Source organism: Zophobas morio, unplaced genomic scaffold (assembly GCF_036711695.1).
Source record: "Zophobas morio isolate AGI-343-1 ecotype UQ-CSIRO unplaced genomic scaffold, CSIRO_AGI_Zmor_V1 ptg000041l, whole genome shotgun sequence".
Lineage (NCBI taxonomy): Eukaryota > Metazoa > Arthropoda > Insecta > Coleoptera > Tenebrionidae > Zophobas > Zophobas morio.
In genome coordinates this window covers 1,472,374-1,492,997 of record NW_026972146.1, presented here as the reverse complement: position 1 = coordinate 1,492,997, position 20,624 = coordinate 1,472,374, and the positions used below count along the sequence as shown (strand labels likewise).

The window sequence follows — 20,624 nt, the reverse complement described above, 5'->3', positions numbered from 1 at the left end:
TCGGCGTGCAATATTTGCAAAAACTCCACCATCTGCGTATAATGAAGCTCTGCAGCATGTCGTCGCAACGTAAAATCATATGAATAATTTATCCTCATTTAAATATAACCCGCAACATATCACCGTTCGAATTTTTCTCCAAATCAACTTCCGAACTATTTTTACCCCACCCAGCCTCCGCGCCTCAACCACCATGAATATGCAACACGTTACTTTTGCTCCCGTCCCAAATCCAAAACTCCAGAAAAAACTCGTTCGAGCGCCAACTTCCATTTACAACCATCTCGACTTTCAACTCAATTTTACTGCAAACCCGCAGACCTTGAACACGTTACAAGACTAAACTACTTTTGAGGTTTCAGTACTCGCCCCAACCGCATCCTCCCTAATAAATTCACTGCGTTATCAAAAACAAATTCCGACCTTCGCATTCACGACCGGTCAAACCCATCCCGAGTGATTGATCAACCCAGATTTGTGACTAACCCAAAGCGCTATTTGATGAGGGAAAGGGTTTCGGGCGTATCGCTCGCGCCAGAAGCGGCTTTGTCGCCCAATACGTACGATATTTTCACTATGGTCACATCCAACGTGTCACAGATCGAGCACCAGTCGCGCGTTCCTGCAGCGGCCGTGTCGCGAACCGAACTGCAGAAAACCGAAACCGGCATAGCAGGAGAGAGAGAGCGCAGCAGGAGTCGGTCCGGTGAGCAGGAAAGCGCGTGCCCGTGGAATAGTGCACCGCTCTATGTGTAAATGGTACGCTGCAACCTGGTCGCAGGATGATAACGCGGATTATGTTTGGTTAATTGATGGTTGTTCAATCCGGATTGATAGCAGGAAGCGCCGAGATTAGATGGGCAATAGATAATGGAATGAGGACGTAATGGCGATGGAACGATAGTGTAATGGAGCAGAATGCTGTAAATCTGGCGGCTGGGCTTGGATTGTAAACAATACTGCGAAACGGTTAAGTAATGTAGAGAATAGATAGTGCGACAGAGAGAGAACGACAGAGACAGACTCTGCTGTAATTACTGTTTGGAATTCTTTCATTAACAAACATTAGAGGAGTGCTATGATGATATTGGTTTGAACTAGTTAGTACTTTATGAGGAAGCAGGCGCCGAAAGAAATATTAGTGGAAATTGGTGCACACAGACGACTGAATCACGAATTTTCACCGAAAGTGTTGTCACACACTAATCAACTTAATCAGATAAACAATACCAAAAATTGGTCTAAAGAGTTTAGACAAGTTTAGACAGTACTTCCCTCGCTGTCGGAAACTTGACGACTGCATGCCTATTGTGTTTTTTTTCTCATTACATTTTTGTAGTGGGAATTTAAAAAAAAATACGATGACGTCATCAACATTTTTGCAAGGACACGTATATCAGTTGGGATAGATGTAGTGTAACACTAAGAATAAAATTATTATATTCTCAAATTTTCGGGAAAATGAATTGGGTCGTTTTGAATATTGATTTGTAATAATCAATAAAATAACGAAACAATTTACTCACGTATACGTATCAGAGGCAACTGAAAATCGTGAATGTATAAACATTCTTAATTTAAGATGACAGGCGTAACAGCATACGTGAGAGTCAAACAGAGAAACTGTAAACAAAACGACCATCGGTTTTATTGCTTCGACTTCCGCTTATTATATAAAACATTGGGTTTTATTTTAATTCTTGACGGTGAAATTCACAATTGGTTGATTATAAACATGTCTATTTCACATTCGCGGAACCAAGTGAGCTCATAAAACAAATGCAGGTCTGTAATGTTAAAGTCGATGTAAATAAGCGTGCTACCCTTATGTTTCAACCGAGTTTTTCCTTTAACAAATTTTGTGTTTACCAAATTGGGTTGGTTGGGGTGTAATACTAATAATAAGTGTTGCCTCTAATTTAATCAATAAAATAAATTGACTTCATTAATTTTTTTGAACCACCTCTTAAGAAAATCTAAAAAATATGAATGGAATGATAAATCACAAGTACAAACTCATCATATTTTTTGCATTTTAGATTGGATTTATTCAGCAAAATTTAAGGGTGACGTCATCAATTTTTTTAGGAGGGATGAACAAATACATTTTGAACAAAAGTTTACCGTGCTTATAATAACATTAAAATATTCCCAAGATTTCAAAGCATTCGGTTTTGTAATTCCTGATTAAATCGATAAAATAAATTCACGCTTTCATTAATTTTTTTGAGTCACCCTGCATATGCAAATCCAAAAATATGAATGGAATGATAAATCACAAGTACAGACTCATCATATTTTGTACATTTTAGATACGATTTATTCGGGCAAACTTTTGAGCTGACGTCATCAGTTTTTTGTAGAAGATAACCAAATATATTTTGACTAAAAATTTATTATGCTCTTTATAACCTTAAAACATCTGCAAGATTTCAAAGCATTCGGTTTTGTAGTTCCTGATTAAATCAATAAAATAAATTTACGCATTCATTAATTTTTTTGAGTCACCCTGTATATGCAAATCGAAAAAATTTGAATGGAATGATAAATCACAAGAAGAGACTCACCATATTTTGTACATTTTAGATAGGATTTATTCAGCAAAATTTTGTGGTGACGTCATAAATTTTTTAGGGGGGACGACCAAATACGTTTTGATCAAAAATTTACCATGCTTATGATAATTTTAAAATATCTTCAAGATTTCGAAGCATTCGGTTTTGTAGTTCCTGAGTAAATCAGTAAAATAAATTTACGCTTTCATTTATTTTCTTGAATCACCCTGTATATGCAAATCCAAAAAATATGAATGGAGTGATAGATCACAAGTACAGACTGATCATATTTTGTACATTTTAGATATGATTTATTCGGCAAATTTTCGAGCTGACGTCATCAAGTTTTTGGAGGGGATAAGCAAATATATTTTGACTAAACATTTATTATGCTCTTTATAACCTTAAAACATCTGCAAGATGTCAGAGCATTCCGTTTTGTAGTTCCTGATTAAATCAATAAAATATATTTACGCATTCATTAATTTTTTTGAGTCACTCTGTATATGCAAATCCAAAAAATATGAATGGAGTGATAAATGACAAGTACAGGCTCATCATATTTTGTACATTTTAGATATGATTTATTCGGCAAACTTTCGAGCTGACGTCATCAAGTTTTTGGAGGGGATAAGCAAATATATTTTGACTAAACATTTATTATGCTCTTTATGACCTTAAAATATCTGCAAGATTTCAGAGCATTCGGTTTTGTAGTTCCTGATTAAATCAATAAAATATATTTACGCATTCATTAATTTTTTTGAGTCACCCTGTATATGCAAATCCAAAAAATATGAATGGAGTGATAGATCACAAGTATAGACTCATCATATTTTGTACATTTTAGATATGATTTATTCCACAAACTTTTGAGCTGACGTCATCAAGTTTTTGGAGGGGATAAGCAAATATTTTTTGACTAAAGATTTATGATGCTCTTTATAGCCTTAAAACATCTGCAACATTTCAAAGCATTCTGGTTAGCAGACTAAAAATTAAATTTCAAAATGTTGTTTTATAATTTTGATTTTTTTTCCAAAAATCTGGACGTTTCGGGTGAAAAGTCGATTCAGAGTTGTAAACTACATGTGTAGGACTATGTTATTTTATACAATTGAAAACCCATTTACTATGTACAATTTTGAAGCGACGTCATCGCATTAGTGGTGGGGATGATTAGACAAATTTTGGTTAGCGTTTTACCATCTACATGATATTCTTAATATAAGTACAAAATTTCACAACAATCGGTCGAGTACTTTCGGAGATTATTTGTCTAATAAAAATCCGGGGGCAGACGGACAGACGGACGGACAGACGGACGGACAGACGGACAGACAGACGGAAATGGGAGACCTATTTCTTAGTCTTCTAGGAGTCATGAAAGATCGAGAAAACGTAAAAGTAGAGAGTCGGCCGACGGACTCGATTACAATACTTCCTTTGCTTACGCTCGGGAAGTAAAAATTCGATGACGTCACATCAAAATTTTGCTAATCAATTAAATCCAGTTGTAAATGTCGCGGAACTCCATGCGGGTGTCGACCTAAAGGGATCATGCAGAATCAATCAGGGTGTCAATTAGAAGAGCCCACTTGAATTTCAGCCTGAAATTGAATTAGGCTCCCACACCCTTATCTCTCAGAAAAATGCAAATCGAGTGCACTAATCGATTTTTTAATGGCTCGTCCCGTAAGTATTGCTTGTAAATTAAACACAAACCGAGGAGGTATTCTCGAATTAAAACCGGGCGGTATTATGTTTCTACCCTCGTGTCTGGTTTTGGCCGTTTCATGTTTATTTATGCGAATTTGCATGAAATACCAAGTTTGCTTTGCGTCTCTTTCGGCTAATGGCGGCCACACGTATTTGCCGGTTCGGTTCGGAGTAAGTCGGTGTTGGAACATCGGTTTTAATAAAAATTTAATAAATGGGGGTGGTGGGAAGGGGTGAGTGCGGGATAATGGAATAACGAGTGCCGGTGTGTTGGCGTGTTGAGAGGAATGAGTTATGGGACGGTTGTTTGGCTGCTAGTTGGACGTGGATACGAGGATCTAATTGAAGGAGTCGTAAAGCGTGCGGAAATTAGAGTCATTTGGACGGTGAAGTGTTTGGGTTTGAGCGGACTCAAAATATTGGACGAAGTCGAGAGTTGGCTGAAAGGTTTATGTTTCGAAGTTTTAAATAAATGGCGGGCTCGCGTTTCCGGCTGTCGTCTGTCTGTCTGTCTGTCTGTCTGTCTGTCTGTCTGTCTGTCTGTCTAGCCTGACCGTAGCAGCAGTAGCAGATCCCCAGATAGTTCAATTCTAGCTTTAGCAATTTTAGTTTCGGATCATAAAATTCATTTCTCGGAAATTCCTACTTCCGGTTACAATCATTGTTTCTAGTTCCAAGTTATGAAAAATGGATTAGGTCGGGATAGTTCGGTGGAATATTTGAGATTCCAAAGTGGAACCAACTATGAGCTATGAGGTACTCCAGTTGACATTTTGAACTGTTGTCCTTAGTTGAGTAGATCTGACCTGAATTTGGATTTTTTGTGCCAATATTCCGAAAATTCAAAAATTCAAGAAATTATAGAAACCCAAGAAGCCTCAAAACTCCGTTAAGCCAAGAAAGTTAATGAGATAAGAAAACTCAAGAAATCCAAAAATCCTAGTAATCCAAAATTCTGAAAATTATAAACATTCTAAAAAACAAAATTTTTAAAGTCTTAAGAAATCCAAGAGCAAGAAAGTTAAGGTATCCAAGAAATTCAAAGTCTGAGAAAAATTATGAACGTTCTGAAAAATCAAAAACTTTGAACTTCTAAAAAGTTCAAGAAGCCTGAGAAACTAAGAAATTAAAGAAATTAAAAAAATCCAAGACGCCCAAGAAATCCAAAATTCTAAAGATTATAAACTCTGAAAAGCCTCAGTAACTTAGATGACCCAAGAAATTTAATAAATCTCAGAAATCCAGGAAATTAAAAAACCAAAAAGTTCAAGAAATACAAGAAACCCTAGAAATCCTAGAAATGCAAGGAATTAAAAATTCTGAAAAAAAAAACAAAAATTTGGAACGAAATTTTAAAACCTCAAGAAACCCAAGACCGAGAAATTTAAAGTTAAGCTAAGAAAAGAAAGAAATCTAAGGAACCTAAAAAATTCACGAAATCCGAAAAATTTAACAAATCCAAAAATCCAAAAAGCCCAAGAAACCCAAGAAATCCAGGAAATTCAAAAAATCCAAGAAGCCCAAGAAATCCAAAATTTTGAAATAAAAAATGATGAACTCCCAAAATACTTACTTACGAAACTTAAGTAACTCAAATGGTCTCAGTAATTCAGATACCCCAAGAAATCCAATAAATCTCATAAAAAACTCCAGAAACCCAGGAAATTAAAAATCCAAGATGCCCAAGAAATACAAGAAACCCAAGAAATCGAGAAATCCTAGAAATGCAAGGAATGAAAAATTCTGAAGATTATAAACAGTTTAAAAAACCAAAAATTTGGAACAAAAGCAAGAAAGTTAAGAAATCCAGAAAATCCAAAATTCTGAAAAAAATATACAAACCTTCTGAAAAATCAAAAGTTTGAACTCCCAAAAAGCTCAAGAAGTCTTAGAACCTCAAATAACCCACGAAACCCAAAAAACTAGCAAACCTAATAAAAACAAGAGCCTAAAGATCCCAAAAAACCCAGGACATTAAAAAAATCCAAAACGCCCAAGAAATCCTAGAAATCCAAGGAATAAAAAATTCTGAAAAAATATACAAATTTTCTAAAAAATCAAAAAGTTTGAACAAAATTTTAAAATCTGAAGAAACCCAAGAGCAAGAAAGTTAAGAATTCCAAGAAATCTAAAATTCTGAAAAAATAGACAAATTTTCTAAAAAATCAAAAAGGTTGAACTCCCAAAAAGTCAAGAAGCCTCAGAACCTCAGATAAGTCAAGAAACTCTAAAAAATTAAAGAAACCTAAAAACCCAACAGCCCCAAGGAAATCAAGAAACCAAGAAATCCAGATAATTCAAAAAATTCACGAAGTCCAAGAAATCCAAAATTCTGAAAATTATAAACCCTGAAAAGTCAAAAATTTTGAACTCCCAAAAAGCTCAAGAAGCCTCAGAACCTCAGATGACCTGAAAAACCTAAAAAATCCAGGAACCTAAAAACCCAACAGCGAAAGGAACCTAAGAAACCACAAAAATAAAGGAAATTAAAAAAATCCAAGAAGCCCAAGACATCCAAAATTCTGAAAATTATTAATTCTGAATATCAAAAATTTTGAACTCCCAAAATACTCAAGAAACTTTGGTAATTCAAAAAGCCCCAGAAACTCAGATAACCCAAGAAATCCAATAAATCTCAGAAATCGAACAGCCCAAGAAGATGTAGAAATCTAAGAAATTCAGTGAGGCAAGGAAATCCGAAAAACCTAGGAAATTAAAAATACAACAACCCAACAAATCCGAGAAATCCTAGAAATCCAAGGAATAAAATATTCTGAAGATTATAAACATTTGAAAAAAAAACAAAAATTTGAAACAAGATTTTAAAATCTGAAGAAACCCAAGAGCAAGAAAGTTAAGAATTCTAAGAAATACAAAATTCTGAAAAAATATACAAATCTTCTAAAAAATCAAAAAGTTTGAACTCCCAAAAAGATCAAGAAGCCTCAGAACCTCAGATAACTCAAGAAACTCAAAAAAAAATCAAAGAAACGTAAAACCCAGCAGCCCTAAGAAACCAAGAAATCCAGGTAATTAAAAAAATCCACGAAGTCCAAGAAATCCAAAATTCTGAAAATTATAAACCCTGAAAAACCACATTTACCAAAAAGCTCAAGAAGCCTCAGAACCTTAGATAACCTAAGAAACCCAAAAAATCCAAGAAACCTAAAAAACCCAACAACCTTAGGAACCCAAGAAACCGAAGAAATCCAGGAAATTAAAAAAAATCCAAGACGCCCAAGAAATACAAAATTCTGAAAATTATAACCATTGAAAAAACAAAAATTTGGAACAAAATTTAAATCTCAAGAAGCCTAAGAGCAATAAAGTTAAGAAATCCAGAAAATCCAAAATTCAGAAAAAATATATAAACCTACTGAAAAATCAAAAACTTTGAAGCCACAAAAAGCTCAAAAAGCCTCAGAACCTCAGATAACCGAAGAAACCCAAAGAATCCAAGAAACCTAAAAACCTAACAGCCCAAGCAATCCAAGAAACTAACAAATCGAGGAAATTAAAAAAATCCAAAAAACCAAGAAATACAAAATTCCGAAAATTATAAACACTGAAAAATCAAAAACTTTGAACTCCCATAAAAACTCGACAAGCCTCAGAACCTCAGATAAATCAAAAAACCCAAAAAATCCAAAAATAAAGGAAATTCAAAAAGCCCAAGAAATCCAAAATTCTGAAAATTATAAACTAATTATGAACTCCCAAAATTTTCACGGAACTTAAGCAACTCAACAAGCCCCAGTAACTCAGATAACCCAAGAAACCCAATAAATCTCAAAAATCGAAGAGCCCAAGAAGTTGCAGAAACCTAAGAAATCCAGTAAGGCAAGGAAACCTGAAAAACCCAGGAAATTAAAATATAAGAATCCAAGAAAGCCGAGAAATCCTAGAAATCCAAGGAATACAAAATTCTGAAGATTATGAACATTTTAAAAAAACAAAAATTTGGAACAAAATTAAAATCTTAAGACACCCAAGAGCAAGAAAGTTAAGAAATCCAAGAAATCCAAAATTCTGAAAAAATATAAAAACCTGAAAAATCAAAAAGTTTGAAGAAGCCTTAGAACCTCAGATAACCCAAGAAACTAAAAAAATCAAAGAAACCTAAAAACCCAGCAGCCCAAGGAACCCAAGAAACCAAGTAATCCAGGAAATTAAAAAAACCCTAAAAAATAAAGAATTTTGAACTCCCAAAAACTTCACGAAGCCTCAGAACTTCAGATAACCCAAAAAACTCAAAAAATCCAAGAAACCCAAAGACCCAACAGCCCAAGGAATCTAAGAAACCACAAAAATAAAGGAAATTCAAAAAATCCAAGAAGCCCGAGAAATCAAAAATTCTGAAAACTATAAACTCTGAAAAATCAAAAATTTTGAACTCCCAAAATAATCAAGAAACTTAAGCAACTTAAAAAGCTCCAGTAACTCAGATAACCCAAGGAATCTAATAAATCTCAGGAATCGAAGGGCCCAAGGTGTAGAAACCTAGAAAATCCAGTGAGATAAGGAAAACCGAGAAACCCAGGAAATTAAAAATACAATAACCCAAGAAACCAAGAAATCCAGGTAATTAAAAAAATCCACGAAGTCCAAGAAATCCAAAATTCTGAAAATTATAAACCCCGAAAAGCCAAAAATTTTGAACTCCCAAAAAGCTCAAGAAGCCTCAGAACCTCAGATAACCCAAGACACCCAAAAAATCCAAGAAACCTAAAGACCCAACAGCCCAAGGAACCTAAGAAACCGCAAAAATAAAGGAAATTCAAAAAATCCAAGAAATCGAAAATTCTGAAAATTATAAACTCTGAAAATCAAAAATTTTCAACTCCCAAAATACTCAAGAAGCTTCCAAAAAGATCAAGAAGCCTCAGAACCTCACATAAGTCAAGAAACACAAACAAAAAATCAAAAAACCTAAAAACCCAGCAGCCCCAAGGAACCCAAGAAATCCAAAATTCTGAAAATTATAAACCCTGATAAACCAAAAACTTTGAACTACCAAAAAGCTCAAGAAGCCTCAGAACCTCACATAATCTAAGAAACCCAAAAAATCCAAGAAACCTAAAAACCCAACAGCCCAAAGAACCTAAGAAACCACAAAAATCCGGGAAATTCTAGAAATCCAAGAAATTAAAAATTCTGAAGATTATAAACATCTTAAAAAACAAAAATTTGGAACAAAATTTTAAAATCTCAAGAAATCCAAGAGCAAAAATTTAAGGAATCCAAAATTCTGAAAATATATATAAACCTTCTGAAAAATCAAAAACTTTAAATTCCAAAAAGCTAAAGAAGCTTCAGAACCCCAGATAATCCCCAAGAAACTCAAAAAAAATGAAAGAAACATAAAAACCCAACAGCCCGAGGAACCCAAGAAATTCAAGAAGTCCAGGAAAGTCAACAAATCCAGACGCCCAAGAAACACAAAATTCTGAAAATTATTAACACTGAAAAAACAACAATTTTGAACTCCCAGTAAATTAAAAATTCAAGAAATCCGAGATATACAAGAAACCCAGGAAATCGAAAAATCGTAGAAATCCAAAGAATAAAAAATTCTGAAGATTATAAACATTCTAAAAAAACAAAAATTTGGGACAAAATTTTAAAACTTCAAGAAACCTAAGAGCTAGAAAGTTAAGAAATCCAGAAAATCCAAAATTTTGAAAAAATATATTAAATCTTTTGAAAAATCAAAAACTTTGAACTCTCAAAAAGCTCAAGAAGCCTTAGAACCTCAGATAACTCAAGAGACTCAAAAAAATCCAAGAAGCCCAAGAAATCTAAGATCTGAAAATTATAAACACTGCAAAACTCCCAAAATACCCAAGAAACTAAGCAACTCAAAAAACCTCAGTAACTCAGATAACCCAAGAAATCCAATAAATCTTAGAAATCGAAGAGCCCAAGAAGTTGCAGAAACCTAAGAAATCTAGTGAGACAAAAAAATCCGATAAACCCAGGAAATTAAAAATCCCAGAAGTCCAAGAAATACAAGAAACCCAAGAAATTCGGAAAATCCTAGAAATCCAAGAGATCAAAAATTCTGTAAAAATCAAAAATTTGGAACCTCAAGAAACCAAAGAACGAGAAACTTGAGTCTCTGACCTGACTTGGCGACGTTTTTTTTTTTCTCTGAAGGAGGGAAAAACAAGGCCTGACCCGATCTTTTTTTGGGAGAAGAAGAAGACAGAATTGACCTGACCTGACCATTTTTCCTGAAGGTAGGGAAAATAAAACATGACCTGACCTGGCCTTTTTTTCTAAAGGAGGGGACAATAAGGTTTTACTAGATCTTTTTTCATGGGAAGAAGCCAAAATTGACCTGACCTGACTTTTTTCCCTAGAAAAACGAAAACAAGTCTTGACCTGACCATACTTAGCCTGATCTGATCTAACCTGACCTGAGCGTAACTGAGTCCATCACCCTATACAATTGATTTAAAGTTGGTTTAGACAGGACGACACAATCCCTTGGTTACTCATGTTAAAAAAATTACAGTATTTTGACACATAACGACTCAGGAAATACAACTACTTTCCTATTTTTAAATCACCTGGTATACTATCCCGACCAGCGAAATTATTCTTAGTCGCGATGGCTTTCCTCTCCACCTACTTTAGAACTAGAATAAGCATTTATCTCCTCTTCGTTGAAAAGATCGCAGACCAGATGCCAGTGAACGAAATTAATTATTCTTTCAGATTTCTTCACTTGTATCCACCGTTGCAAAAAGTAAAAACTAAATGAGTTTTATTTGTTTGAAAACGATTTTATTTCACGCTCGGCTGTCTCGAAAATTAATTATCCAGAAGAGTTTTAGCCGACTTTAATTCATTCAGTTTGTGAATTAATCTACAGTTTCTAATTGGGATTTCTTATTTACATTTTACAAAACTGATCTCGTCCTGCCTAATTAAGCAGACTGACACTCGGATCGATCCCCGAGAGACTTTTAGAATTAATATTAAAATAAAGCGAGCCGGCGACAAGCTGGAAAGTCTGCAGACACGTAATGCACCACACCTGTCTAGAATTTTCAAATTTAAAGTTTACAAAACCCATATATGGTAAAACGAAGCGTGCAAGAACCGTCCCAAACATGCCACAAACAATTCTTTGTTGCGGAACGTCAATGCACACACTTATCACTCGTATCAGCCAGCACGCTTCATTTCACGTCGAGCATGTGCATTAAAATTTACGCCGGCCATTTGGCAACTACAAGCACGTTCTTGGCAAGAGAAACTTAAATTGGCTGCAGCGAATACTTTTTAGACAATATTGAAGGGGCTGCACTATAGAATTATTATGTTAGTCGATTTTTTTGCTAATTAGCGTTAATTAACGCAGCGGCACGTCGAGATTCGGCGAAACCCCCACATCGAAGCCTGATTCACTCAATCAAGCAGGCGTTCCGGTGCGGACGTCACAATCACGGCCGACTAAATTCCCGTTAATCTGATTCACTTAGGAAAAGTGCGGTTCATTGTAATCGCGATCTCTCAAACGCAGGTAGAAGAGTTTTTCGCAATTACGAGGGGTCGACTTCCTCGTTCTTTCATTCCGCGCTGCTTTGCATAATAATGCGTTTTAGAGTAGAAAAAATCATTTTTTACAGTGACGCTTATGATAAAGTCGGTGCTTTGACCCGGCGCCTATCTGATAATAGTGTGCCGGGGGACCCAATCGATTTTGTCACAGGCGACTCGATTCGACGGCTATTCAAATATCTTTTCCATTTCCTGTATTTATTCAAGGTGCGACGGATTCAAAAATAATTTATAACGCGCCGGAGTCTGGACAGGGATTAAAATTGATGGGCGGGATTGTAAAGACCGGTTCGATTTTTTAATGCGATTATTCGGGACGGCGAGGACACCCTGTAAATGTAATAACGCCGAGGGTGTCTGCGGAATATATCATGTTCATAACGGTAAAGGATGTTTACAGGAGATGCTTAATTAATCAATTACTCCTTAATTAATTTACAGCGCCCCGTAATGTAGTCCGGGGAGGGACGGCCTAAAAACCCTCGTTGGCAAAATGGGACGCTAATTATTATGGGTCTAAATGGTTTTCTACGGCTATAACGGGCTAAATTGTTAAGAGAACGCCGCGAGGAGCCGGCACGAATTCATACAGAATATTAGAAAATAATTTGTCAGGGAGGAATTATTCACGAAATAAAATGGAGCCGCCTCGTCGAGATGCGGACTATAATAGAACTGTCAATGACAGCGATTCGATGTAGCAAGCGTCGCTGCACACGCAAGCGGCACACCTCAATGGGACAATAATTTTTATAGACCCTGAATTTTAGCGACCGTGAAAGCGTAAACGTTAACATTTAATTACTCCACGGATATTAATCTATTTGGGTGAACTCTATTTTTAACCATCCAATTGTCAATTTCATAATTCTGTACTTTTATTAATACTATTATTTATTTTACGTAAACACTATAAAAAGAAGCTTCCAGATTTATAGCATATTTTTTTTTATTATTACAAGAATAACAATATACAAACAAAAACAACTTAATTGTTCCTCTTTAAAGGCAATTAAACATACTTTAGAAATACTATTAAATTAAGCAACACATTAATTTTTTCCATGATCGCTTCGAGCGACCATTTTACCATTAATTTCTTGTCAATTTGAGCACAGCAGGGGCATTAATGGCAATTATGTTGGACCACTGTGTACCACTTAATCTGTCTTGAGCAAAATCAATTCGAACACATTGGTTTCAGGCCATAAATACAAGGTAATCGATTCCATTAAAACATCATTAAAATGAAGAGTTGGCAACCAGATATACAGCTTCTATTTAACATTGTATTTGTATTACTATGGCAACGTGTATATTTGGTTGCAGGCCACTAGTAATATTTGATCATATCGGATTTAGCAAATTCAGAAAAAAAAACAATACATAATAATAAAATTGTTACAATTTTTGACGAGGTGGTGTCACCAAATTTTCAATAACAAGTTGTTGGGCTTAAAGAAGGCTGTGAGCCGATATTTCTAAAAATCAAATTTACCACCAGGAAAAATGTATAGAGTAGGTCAATTAATCCAGAACTAAAACACAACATTTTTCACATCCTAGACTCTAATAGTTTTCACTCCCACTACAAAGGAAAACATAATTAGCCCCGCCCACCCACCCTGTCTTTATTTCAGTGATCAATTTTATCCGCCCTGAATGAAATGAATGATCTTATACTAAATAGAAATAAATTTAGTCGTTTGAATGAGAAGAGTGGAGGTGGGCGGGGCTAGTATTTGCTTCAGATAAGACTGATTTTGGCAAATAACATATCTTCCAAAAAATAGAGGGCGGGTGGGCGGGGCTAGTACTTCCTAAAATAAGACTAATTTTGGCAAATGACATATCCGCCAAGAAAAGAAATGGTGGATGGGCGGGACTAGTACGTTGTGAGATAAGGATAATTTTGGCACTTATGGTATTTTCGACCGTTTTTCATCCATTTTCGAAAATTAGCTAGACATTTTCTTGTAGATTTCGACATCCAGAAGATTTTGGTACATGACATACTTTCCGAGAAAACAGAGGGCGGGGCCTGTATTTGCTTCACATAAGAGTGATTCTAGCAAATAACATATCTTCCAAAAAAATAGAGGGCGGGTGGGCGGGGCTAGTTCTTCTTAAAATAAGACTGATTTTGGCAGATGACATATCCGCCAAGAAAAGAAATGGTGGATGGGCGGGGCTAGTATGTCGTAAGATAAGGCTAATTTTGGCACTTATGGTATTTTCGACCGTTTTTCATCCATTTTCGAAAATTAGCTAGACATTTTCTTGTAGATTTCGACATAAAGAAGTCGAAGATTTCATTTTTAAAATTTTTCATATCCTAGATTTTATTAGTTTTCACTCCCGCTCCACAGGAAAACATAATTAGCCCCGCCCACCCACCCTTCCCTCATTTCAGTGATCAATTTTATCCGCCCTGAATGAAATGAATGATCTTATACTGAACAGAAATAAATTTAGTCGTTAGAATGAGAAAAATGGGGGTGGGCGGAGCTAGTATTGCTAAGGTAAAACTGATTTTGGTAAATGACATAGTTTCCGAAAAAATAAAGGGCGGGGCTTGTATTTGCTTCAGATAAGACTGATTTTGGCAAATAACATATCTTCCAAAAAAATTGAGGGCGGGTGGGCGGGGCTAGTACTTCCTAAAATAAGACTGATTTTGGCAAATGACATATCCGCCACGAAAATAAATGGTGGATGGGCGGGGTTAGTATGTTGAAAGATAAAGCTAATTTTGGCACTTGTGATATTTTCGACCGTTTTTCATCCATTTTCGAAAATCAGCTAGACATTTTCTTGTAGATTTCGACATCCAGAAGTCGAAGATTAGTGCATTTTTTTAATTTTTCATATCCTAGATTATATTAGTTTTCACTCCCGATCCACAGGAAAACATAATTAGCCCCGCCCACCCACCCTGCCTTCATTTCAGTGATCAATTTTATCCGCCCTGAATGAAATGAATAATCTTATACTGAACAGAAATAACATTAATCGTTAGAATGAGAAGAGTGGGGTGGGCGGGGTTACTTGCTAAGATAAAACTGATTTTGGTACATGACATACTTTTCGAGAAAATAGAGGGCGGGGCTTGTATTTGTTTCACATAAGACTGATTTTGGCAAATAACATATCTTCCAAAAAAATAGAGGGCGGGTGGGCGGGGTTTGTATTTGCTAAGTCAAGACTGTTTTTGGCTAACCACATATCTTCCAAGAAAATAGAGGTGGGTGGGCGGGGCTAGAATTTCATAATACAAGGCTGATTTTTGCACTTTGACCATTTTCCAAGTTTTCAACCATTTTCGAAAATTTCTACATTTTTTCCAAAATCGCCAACTGAAATATATCAATTTTACAGTTTCAGTAGCAAATAGTGTAACAAAAAATTTAGGATTAGTGTTTTTTTTACTTTTTTCACATCCTGGATTCTATTAGTTTTCACCACTACTTGATTGGAAAACAAAATTTAGCCCCGCCCACCCACCCTAGCTTCATTTCAGTGATTAATTTTATCTACATTGAATGAAATTAATGATCTTATACTAAACATAAATAAAGTTAATCGTTAGAACGAGAAGAGTGGGGGTGGGCGGGCTAGAACTTGCTAAGATAAAACTGAGTTTGGTAAATGACATACTTTCCGAGAAAATAGAGGGCGGGTGGGCGGGGTTTGTATTTGCTTAAGACAAGACTGTTTTTGGCTAATCACATATCTTCCAAGAAAATAGGGGCTGGTGGGCGGGGCTACTATTTCGTAATATTAAGCTGATTTTGGCACTTTGGTCATTTTCGACAAGTTTTCAACCATTTTCGAAAATTTCTACATTTCTTCTAAAATCGCCAATTGTAATATAGCAATTTTTACAGTTCCAGTAGCAAATAATACAACAAAAAATTTACGATTAGTGGTTTTCTTTTACTTTCACATCCTGGATTCTATTAGTTTTCACTACCACTTGATTGGAAAACATAATTAGCCCCGCCCACCCACCCTACCTTCATTTCAGTGATTAATTTTATCTGCATTGAATGAAATTAATGATCTTACACTAAACCCAAATAAAATTAATCATTAGAATGAAAAGAGTGGGGGTGGGCGGGCTAGAACTTGCTAAGATAAAACTGATTTTGGTAAATAACATACTTTCCGATAAAATAGAGGGCGGGTGGGCGGGGTTTGTATTTGCTTAAGACAAGAATGTTTTTGGCTAATCACATATCTTCCAAGAAAATAGGGGCGGGTGGGCGGGGCTAGAATTTCGTAATACAAGGCTGATTTTGGCACTTTGGCCATTTTCGACAAGTTTTCAACCATTTTCGAAAATTTTTACATTTCTTCCAAAATCGCCAATTGAAATATAGCAATTTTTACAGTTACAGTAGCAAATAGTATAACAAAAAATTTTCGATTAGTGCTTTTTTTTACTTTTTTCACATTCTGGATTCTATTAGTTTTCACTGCCACTTGATTGGAAAACATAATTAGCCCCGCCCAATTAATGACTACTGGTTGTTATGGCTATTGTCCTAAAAAAAAAATAGAAGGTGGATTTCAGTCACCATCGTTACTAAGGAATCAGAAAGTAAGCCGGAAGTATTCACCCATTAGGTGCGTGCAGGGTTGCCAATTTTACTTTCATAAAATTACGTTTTTTTCATAATCTACATAGGAGTATTACGTAATAATTACGTACATAACGTACTGAACAGTTAATCCGCCATTTTCCAGACACCCGGTACATGACAAATTGACGTGACAATCACAACAAAATTTTCAAAAAGTTCCAAATTTGTCACATAACCAAAGCAACGAAACAAATTATTCAGTAAAAAACGGAAAAAATGTTCATTATCAGGTCAATCAAAATTCCCATTAATTTTAGATCGTTTCGTACTACACGAAACCTCAATTACTCCACCTGTGCCAAAAAAAAAGCGTGCGTCCTCCAACTCAACAACGGCACCCAAATCCCCGTCTTGGGTTTGGGAACCTACCTGGTGAGCCCCATCTAATCCACAAACCCACAACGCAATTTTAGTCGCCCCCAGATCAAGTCCTACAGGCCGTCAAGGACGCCATCTCCGTCGGCTACCGCCACATCGACTGCGCCTGGTTCTACGGAAACGAAGCCAAAGTGGGTGCGGGCCTCCACGCCAAAATCGCCGACGGAACGATAAAAAGAACTAACGTTTTCGTAACCAGCAAAGTAAACTCGGACATAACCTCAAACGTCAAACTCATCTGAATTTCCAGCTATGGAACAACCACCACGCGAAAGACAAAGTCGTGCCTATGCTGAAAGAATCCCTGAGCAAGCTAAGACTCGACTTCGTGGATTTGTATCTGATTCACTGGCCGATGGGGTTCAAGGAGACGGCTGAGCCGTTGCCTGCTAACTCTTCAGGGTACAGCGACGTGGACTACTTGGAAACGTGGGAGGGCATGGAGGAGTGCGTTCACTTGGGGTTGACCAAAGGCATCGGTTTGTCGAACTTCAACAGCGAGCAAGTCGAGCGCGTGCTGGACAATTGTAAAGTTAAACCAGTGGTTAACCAGGTGGAGGTTAACCCAAACATGAACCCGAAAAAATTAATCAAGTTTTGTAAGGAGCGCGATATCGTAGTTGTGGGGTATAGCCCCTTGGGGGGCACTGACTCCACGGGTCGCCCTGGAGTACCTTTGCCCACAATTCGCGATCCTAAAGTCATCCAAATGGGGAAAAAACACGACAAATCGGCTGTACAAGTCGTGCTTAACTATTTAGTGTCTTTGGGGATTGTTGTGATACCAAAATCTGTAACGAAGTCGCGGATTGAAGAAAATTTCGACATTTTCGACTTTAGTTTGGATATCAGTGAAGTGGCTTATTTGGACTCGTGCAACAAGAAACAAAGATGCGTTCCCCTAAAGGAATACAAAGACCATCCATATTTCCCTTTTAACATTGAGTTTTAAATAAAACACAAACTTATTATCCATTCACGATTTTTATATAGTAAAGTAGGCTTTGATATTTTTTCTTTAAGTTGGATAAACTGATTTGATGATTAACTATGAGCGTAAAAATACGCTGTAAAAATATTTTAATTTTTTTTCTCATAGGTGGGAACATCAACTGTGGCGAAAATTTTATCAACAGGGGACCAAAATTTAAAAACATCATTATCTGGCAAGCGAAAACCAACGGATTTATTTACAAATTATATTTTTCGGAAAGACCTGCAACGACAAATTTGGCAACTTAATGAAAAAAACGAATATTTCAATGTAGATACTCTTACACAGGGAAGTAAATGGTCGCAAAATTCTATGCAGCCAAAAATTTTGCACTCCCAAGAAACTTCAGAAACTTAGGAAATTCAAGAAATCTCAGATATTCGGATAATCCAAGAAATCTCAGAAGCCCAAGAAATCAAGAAAACTGAGAAATCAAAAACCTCAAGAAACCCAAGAAATTCGACAAATCCGACAAATTCAAAAATTTAGAGAATCCAAAATTCTGAAGATTAGCAATACTGTAGAACCCCACGAAAGCCAAGTCCAAGAAACTTAAGAAATCCAAAAAATTCAAAGTTCTTAGAATTATACACATTCTGAAAAATCGAAAATTTTTAACTCCCAAGAAACTCAAGAAACCTCACATACTCAGATAACTTAAGAAATTCTAGAAATCTCAGAAACCCTCAGATAACTTAAGAAATTCAAGAAATCTCAGAAACCCGAGAACCCAAGAAATTCGAGAAAATTAAGAAATCCAAAAAATCCAAGAAATTCAAAAAACTCAAGAAATCAAGAGATCCAAGAATCCAAGATCCTGGAAACTATAAATATTCTTAAAAAAAAAACAAAAATTTGGAACAAAACTTTAATCTCTCAAGAAACTTAAGCAAAGCAAGAAATCCAAGAAATTCAAACTTCTTAAAAAATATAACAATTTTGGAAAATAAAAAATTTTTAACTCCTAAGAAACTTAAGAAACTCGAGAAATTCAAGAAGCCTCAGAAGACCAAGAACCCAAGAAGTCCAAGAAACCAAAAAAAGCCAAAAAGACAACGAAACTCAAGAAACTCCGAAAATTCAAAAACTCAAGAAGACCAAGAACACCGTGAACTTCAGAAATTCTAGGAATACAGGAAATTCAGAAAACTGAAATCTGTAAATTACCTCAAGAATCTTAAGCACACCAAAAAATCTAAAAAATTCAAAATTCTTAATTATATAAACATTCTGAAAAATAAAAAAAAATTGCACTCCCAAGAAACATAAGAAACTTGAGAAATTCAAGAAACCTCAGAAACCCGGATAATCCTAGAAATCCAAGAAATCTCAGAAGCCCAAGAAACCAAGAAATCCCGGAAATAAAAAAAAACTCAAGAAACTCCAGAAATTCCAATAACCCAAGAAAATTCAAAAATTTAGAAAGTCCAAAATTCCGAAGATTACGAATATTCTAAAAGCTCAAGAAACCCAAGGCCAAGAAACTTAAGAAATCCAACAAATTCAAAGTTCTTGAAATTATACACATTCTGAAAAATAAAAAATTTTGAACTCTCAAGAAACTCAAGACATTTAAGAAAGTCAAAAAATTCAAGAAATCTCAGAAACCCAACAGCCCAAGGAGTTCGAGAAAATTGAGAAATCCAGTGGAACAACGAAACCCAAAAAATCCAAGGAATTGAAAAAACTCAAGGAATCCATGATTCTGAAAACTATAAATTAAAAAAAAAAGAATTTGGAACCAAATTTTAGTACCTCAAGAAACTCAAGACCAAGAAACTTAAGCAAATCAAGAAATCCAAGAAATTCAAACTTCTTAGAACATATAAACATTCTGGAAAATCAAGAAATTTGAACTCCCAAGTAACTTAAAAAACCCGAGAAATTCAAGAAGCGTTAGAAACTCGGATAACCCAAGAAATCGAAAAATTCTCAGAAGCCCAAGAACCCAAGAAGTCTAAGAAAGCCAGGAAATCCAAAAAGACAACGCAACTGAAGAAACCCCGAAAATTCAAAAAGCCGAGAAGCCCAAGAACTCCAAGAACCCAAGAAAATCGAGGAATCCAACAAATTCAAGAAATCCAAATTTCTGAAAATTATCAATACTCTAAAAATCATAATTTTGGAACAAAATTTTAAAGGCTCAAGAAACTCAAAACCAAGAAACTCAAATACTCAAATAATCCAAGAAATTTAAGAAATCTCGGAAATCTAAGAGCTCAAGAACTATAAGAAAATCCAGAAATCCAGTGGCACAAGAAACTTAAAATAAAAAAACCAAGGAGCCCAAGAGGTCCAAGGAACCCAAGAAATCCAAGGAATCCAAGAAGATTATAAACATTCTAAGAAAATAAAAATTTTTAACAAAATTTTAAAACCTCAAGAATCTTAAGCACACCAAAAAATCTAATAAATCCAAAATTCTTAAACATAAAAATTCTGAAAAATCAAAAATTTTGCACTCCCAAAAAACTTTAATAATCCAAGAAATAATAATCTTAAACTTTAATAATCCAAGCCCCAAAAGTTCGAGAAAATTAAAAATCCAGTGGAACAACAAAACCCAAAAAATCCAAGAAATTAAAAAAACTGAAGAAAAATTAACAAATCGAAAAATTGAAAAACAGAGCATCTAAAACCAAGAAGTCGAAAAATCGAAAGATTAAGAAATATTGTAAAATTAAAATATCAAAAAATTGAAAAATCTAAAATTTAAAAATCCAAAAATTGAAAAATCGAAAACGTAAAAGGGTAGACACATCG

The 20,624-nt window shown here is 35.3% G+C and overlaps 2 protein-coding genes across 8 annotated transcripts in view; one reads left to right on the top strand and one right to left on the bottom strand.

Annotated features, from left to right (window-relative positions):
* Nucleotides 1-20,624, bottom strand: part of Spri (sprint) — a 183,378-nt gene that overhangs the window by 46,601 nt on the left and 116,153 nt on the right. The window contains exon 1 of one of the 7 annotated variants that reach the window (XM_064071480.1): nt 565-655. The exons of the other annotated variants lie outside the window; for them this stretch is intronic. The gene's annotated coding sequence lies outside the window, so the exon portion shown is untranslated. Of the gene's footprint in view, nt 1-564; nt 656-20,624 lie in introns of those variants that run through there. 7 annotated transcript variants of the gene reach the window in all.
* LOC135140959 (aldo-keto reductase AKR2E4-like) lies at nt 16,639-17,842 on the top strand. Its single transcript, XM_064071718.1, has 3 exons — nt 16,639-16,861; nt 16,903-17,070; nt 17,118-17,842. The coding sequence occupies exons 1-3, from the start codon at nt 16,706-16,708 to the stop codon at nt 17,817-17,819; spliced, it is 1,026 nt and encodes a 341-aa protein (XP_063927788.1). The 5' UTR covers nt 16,639-16,705; the 3' UTR covers nt 17,820-17,842.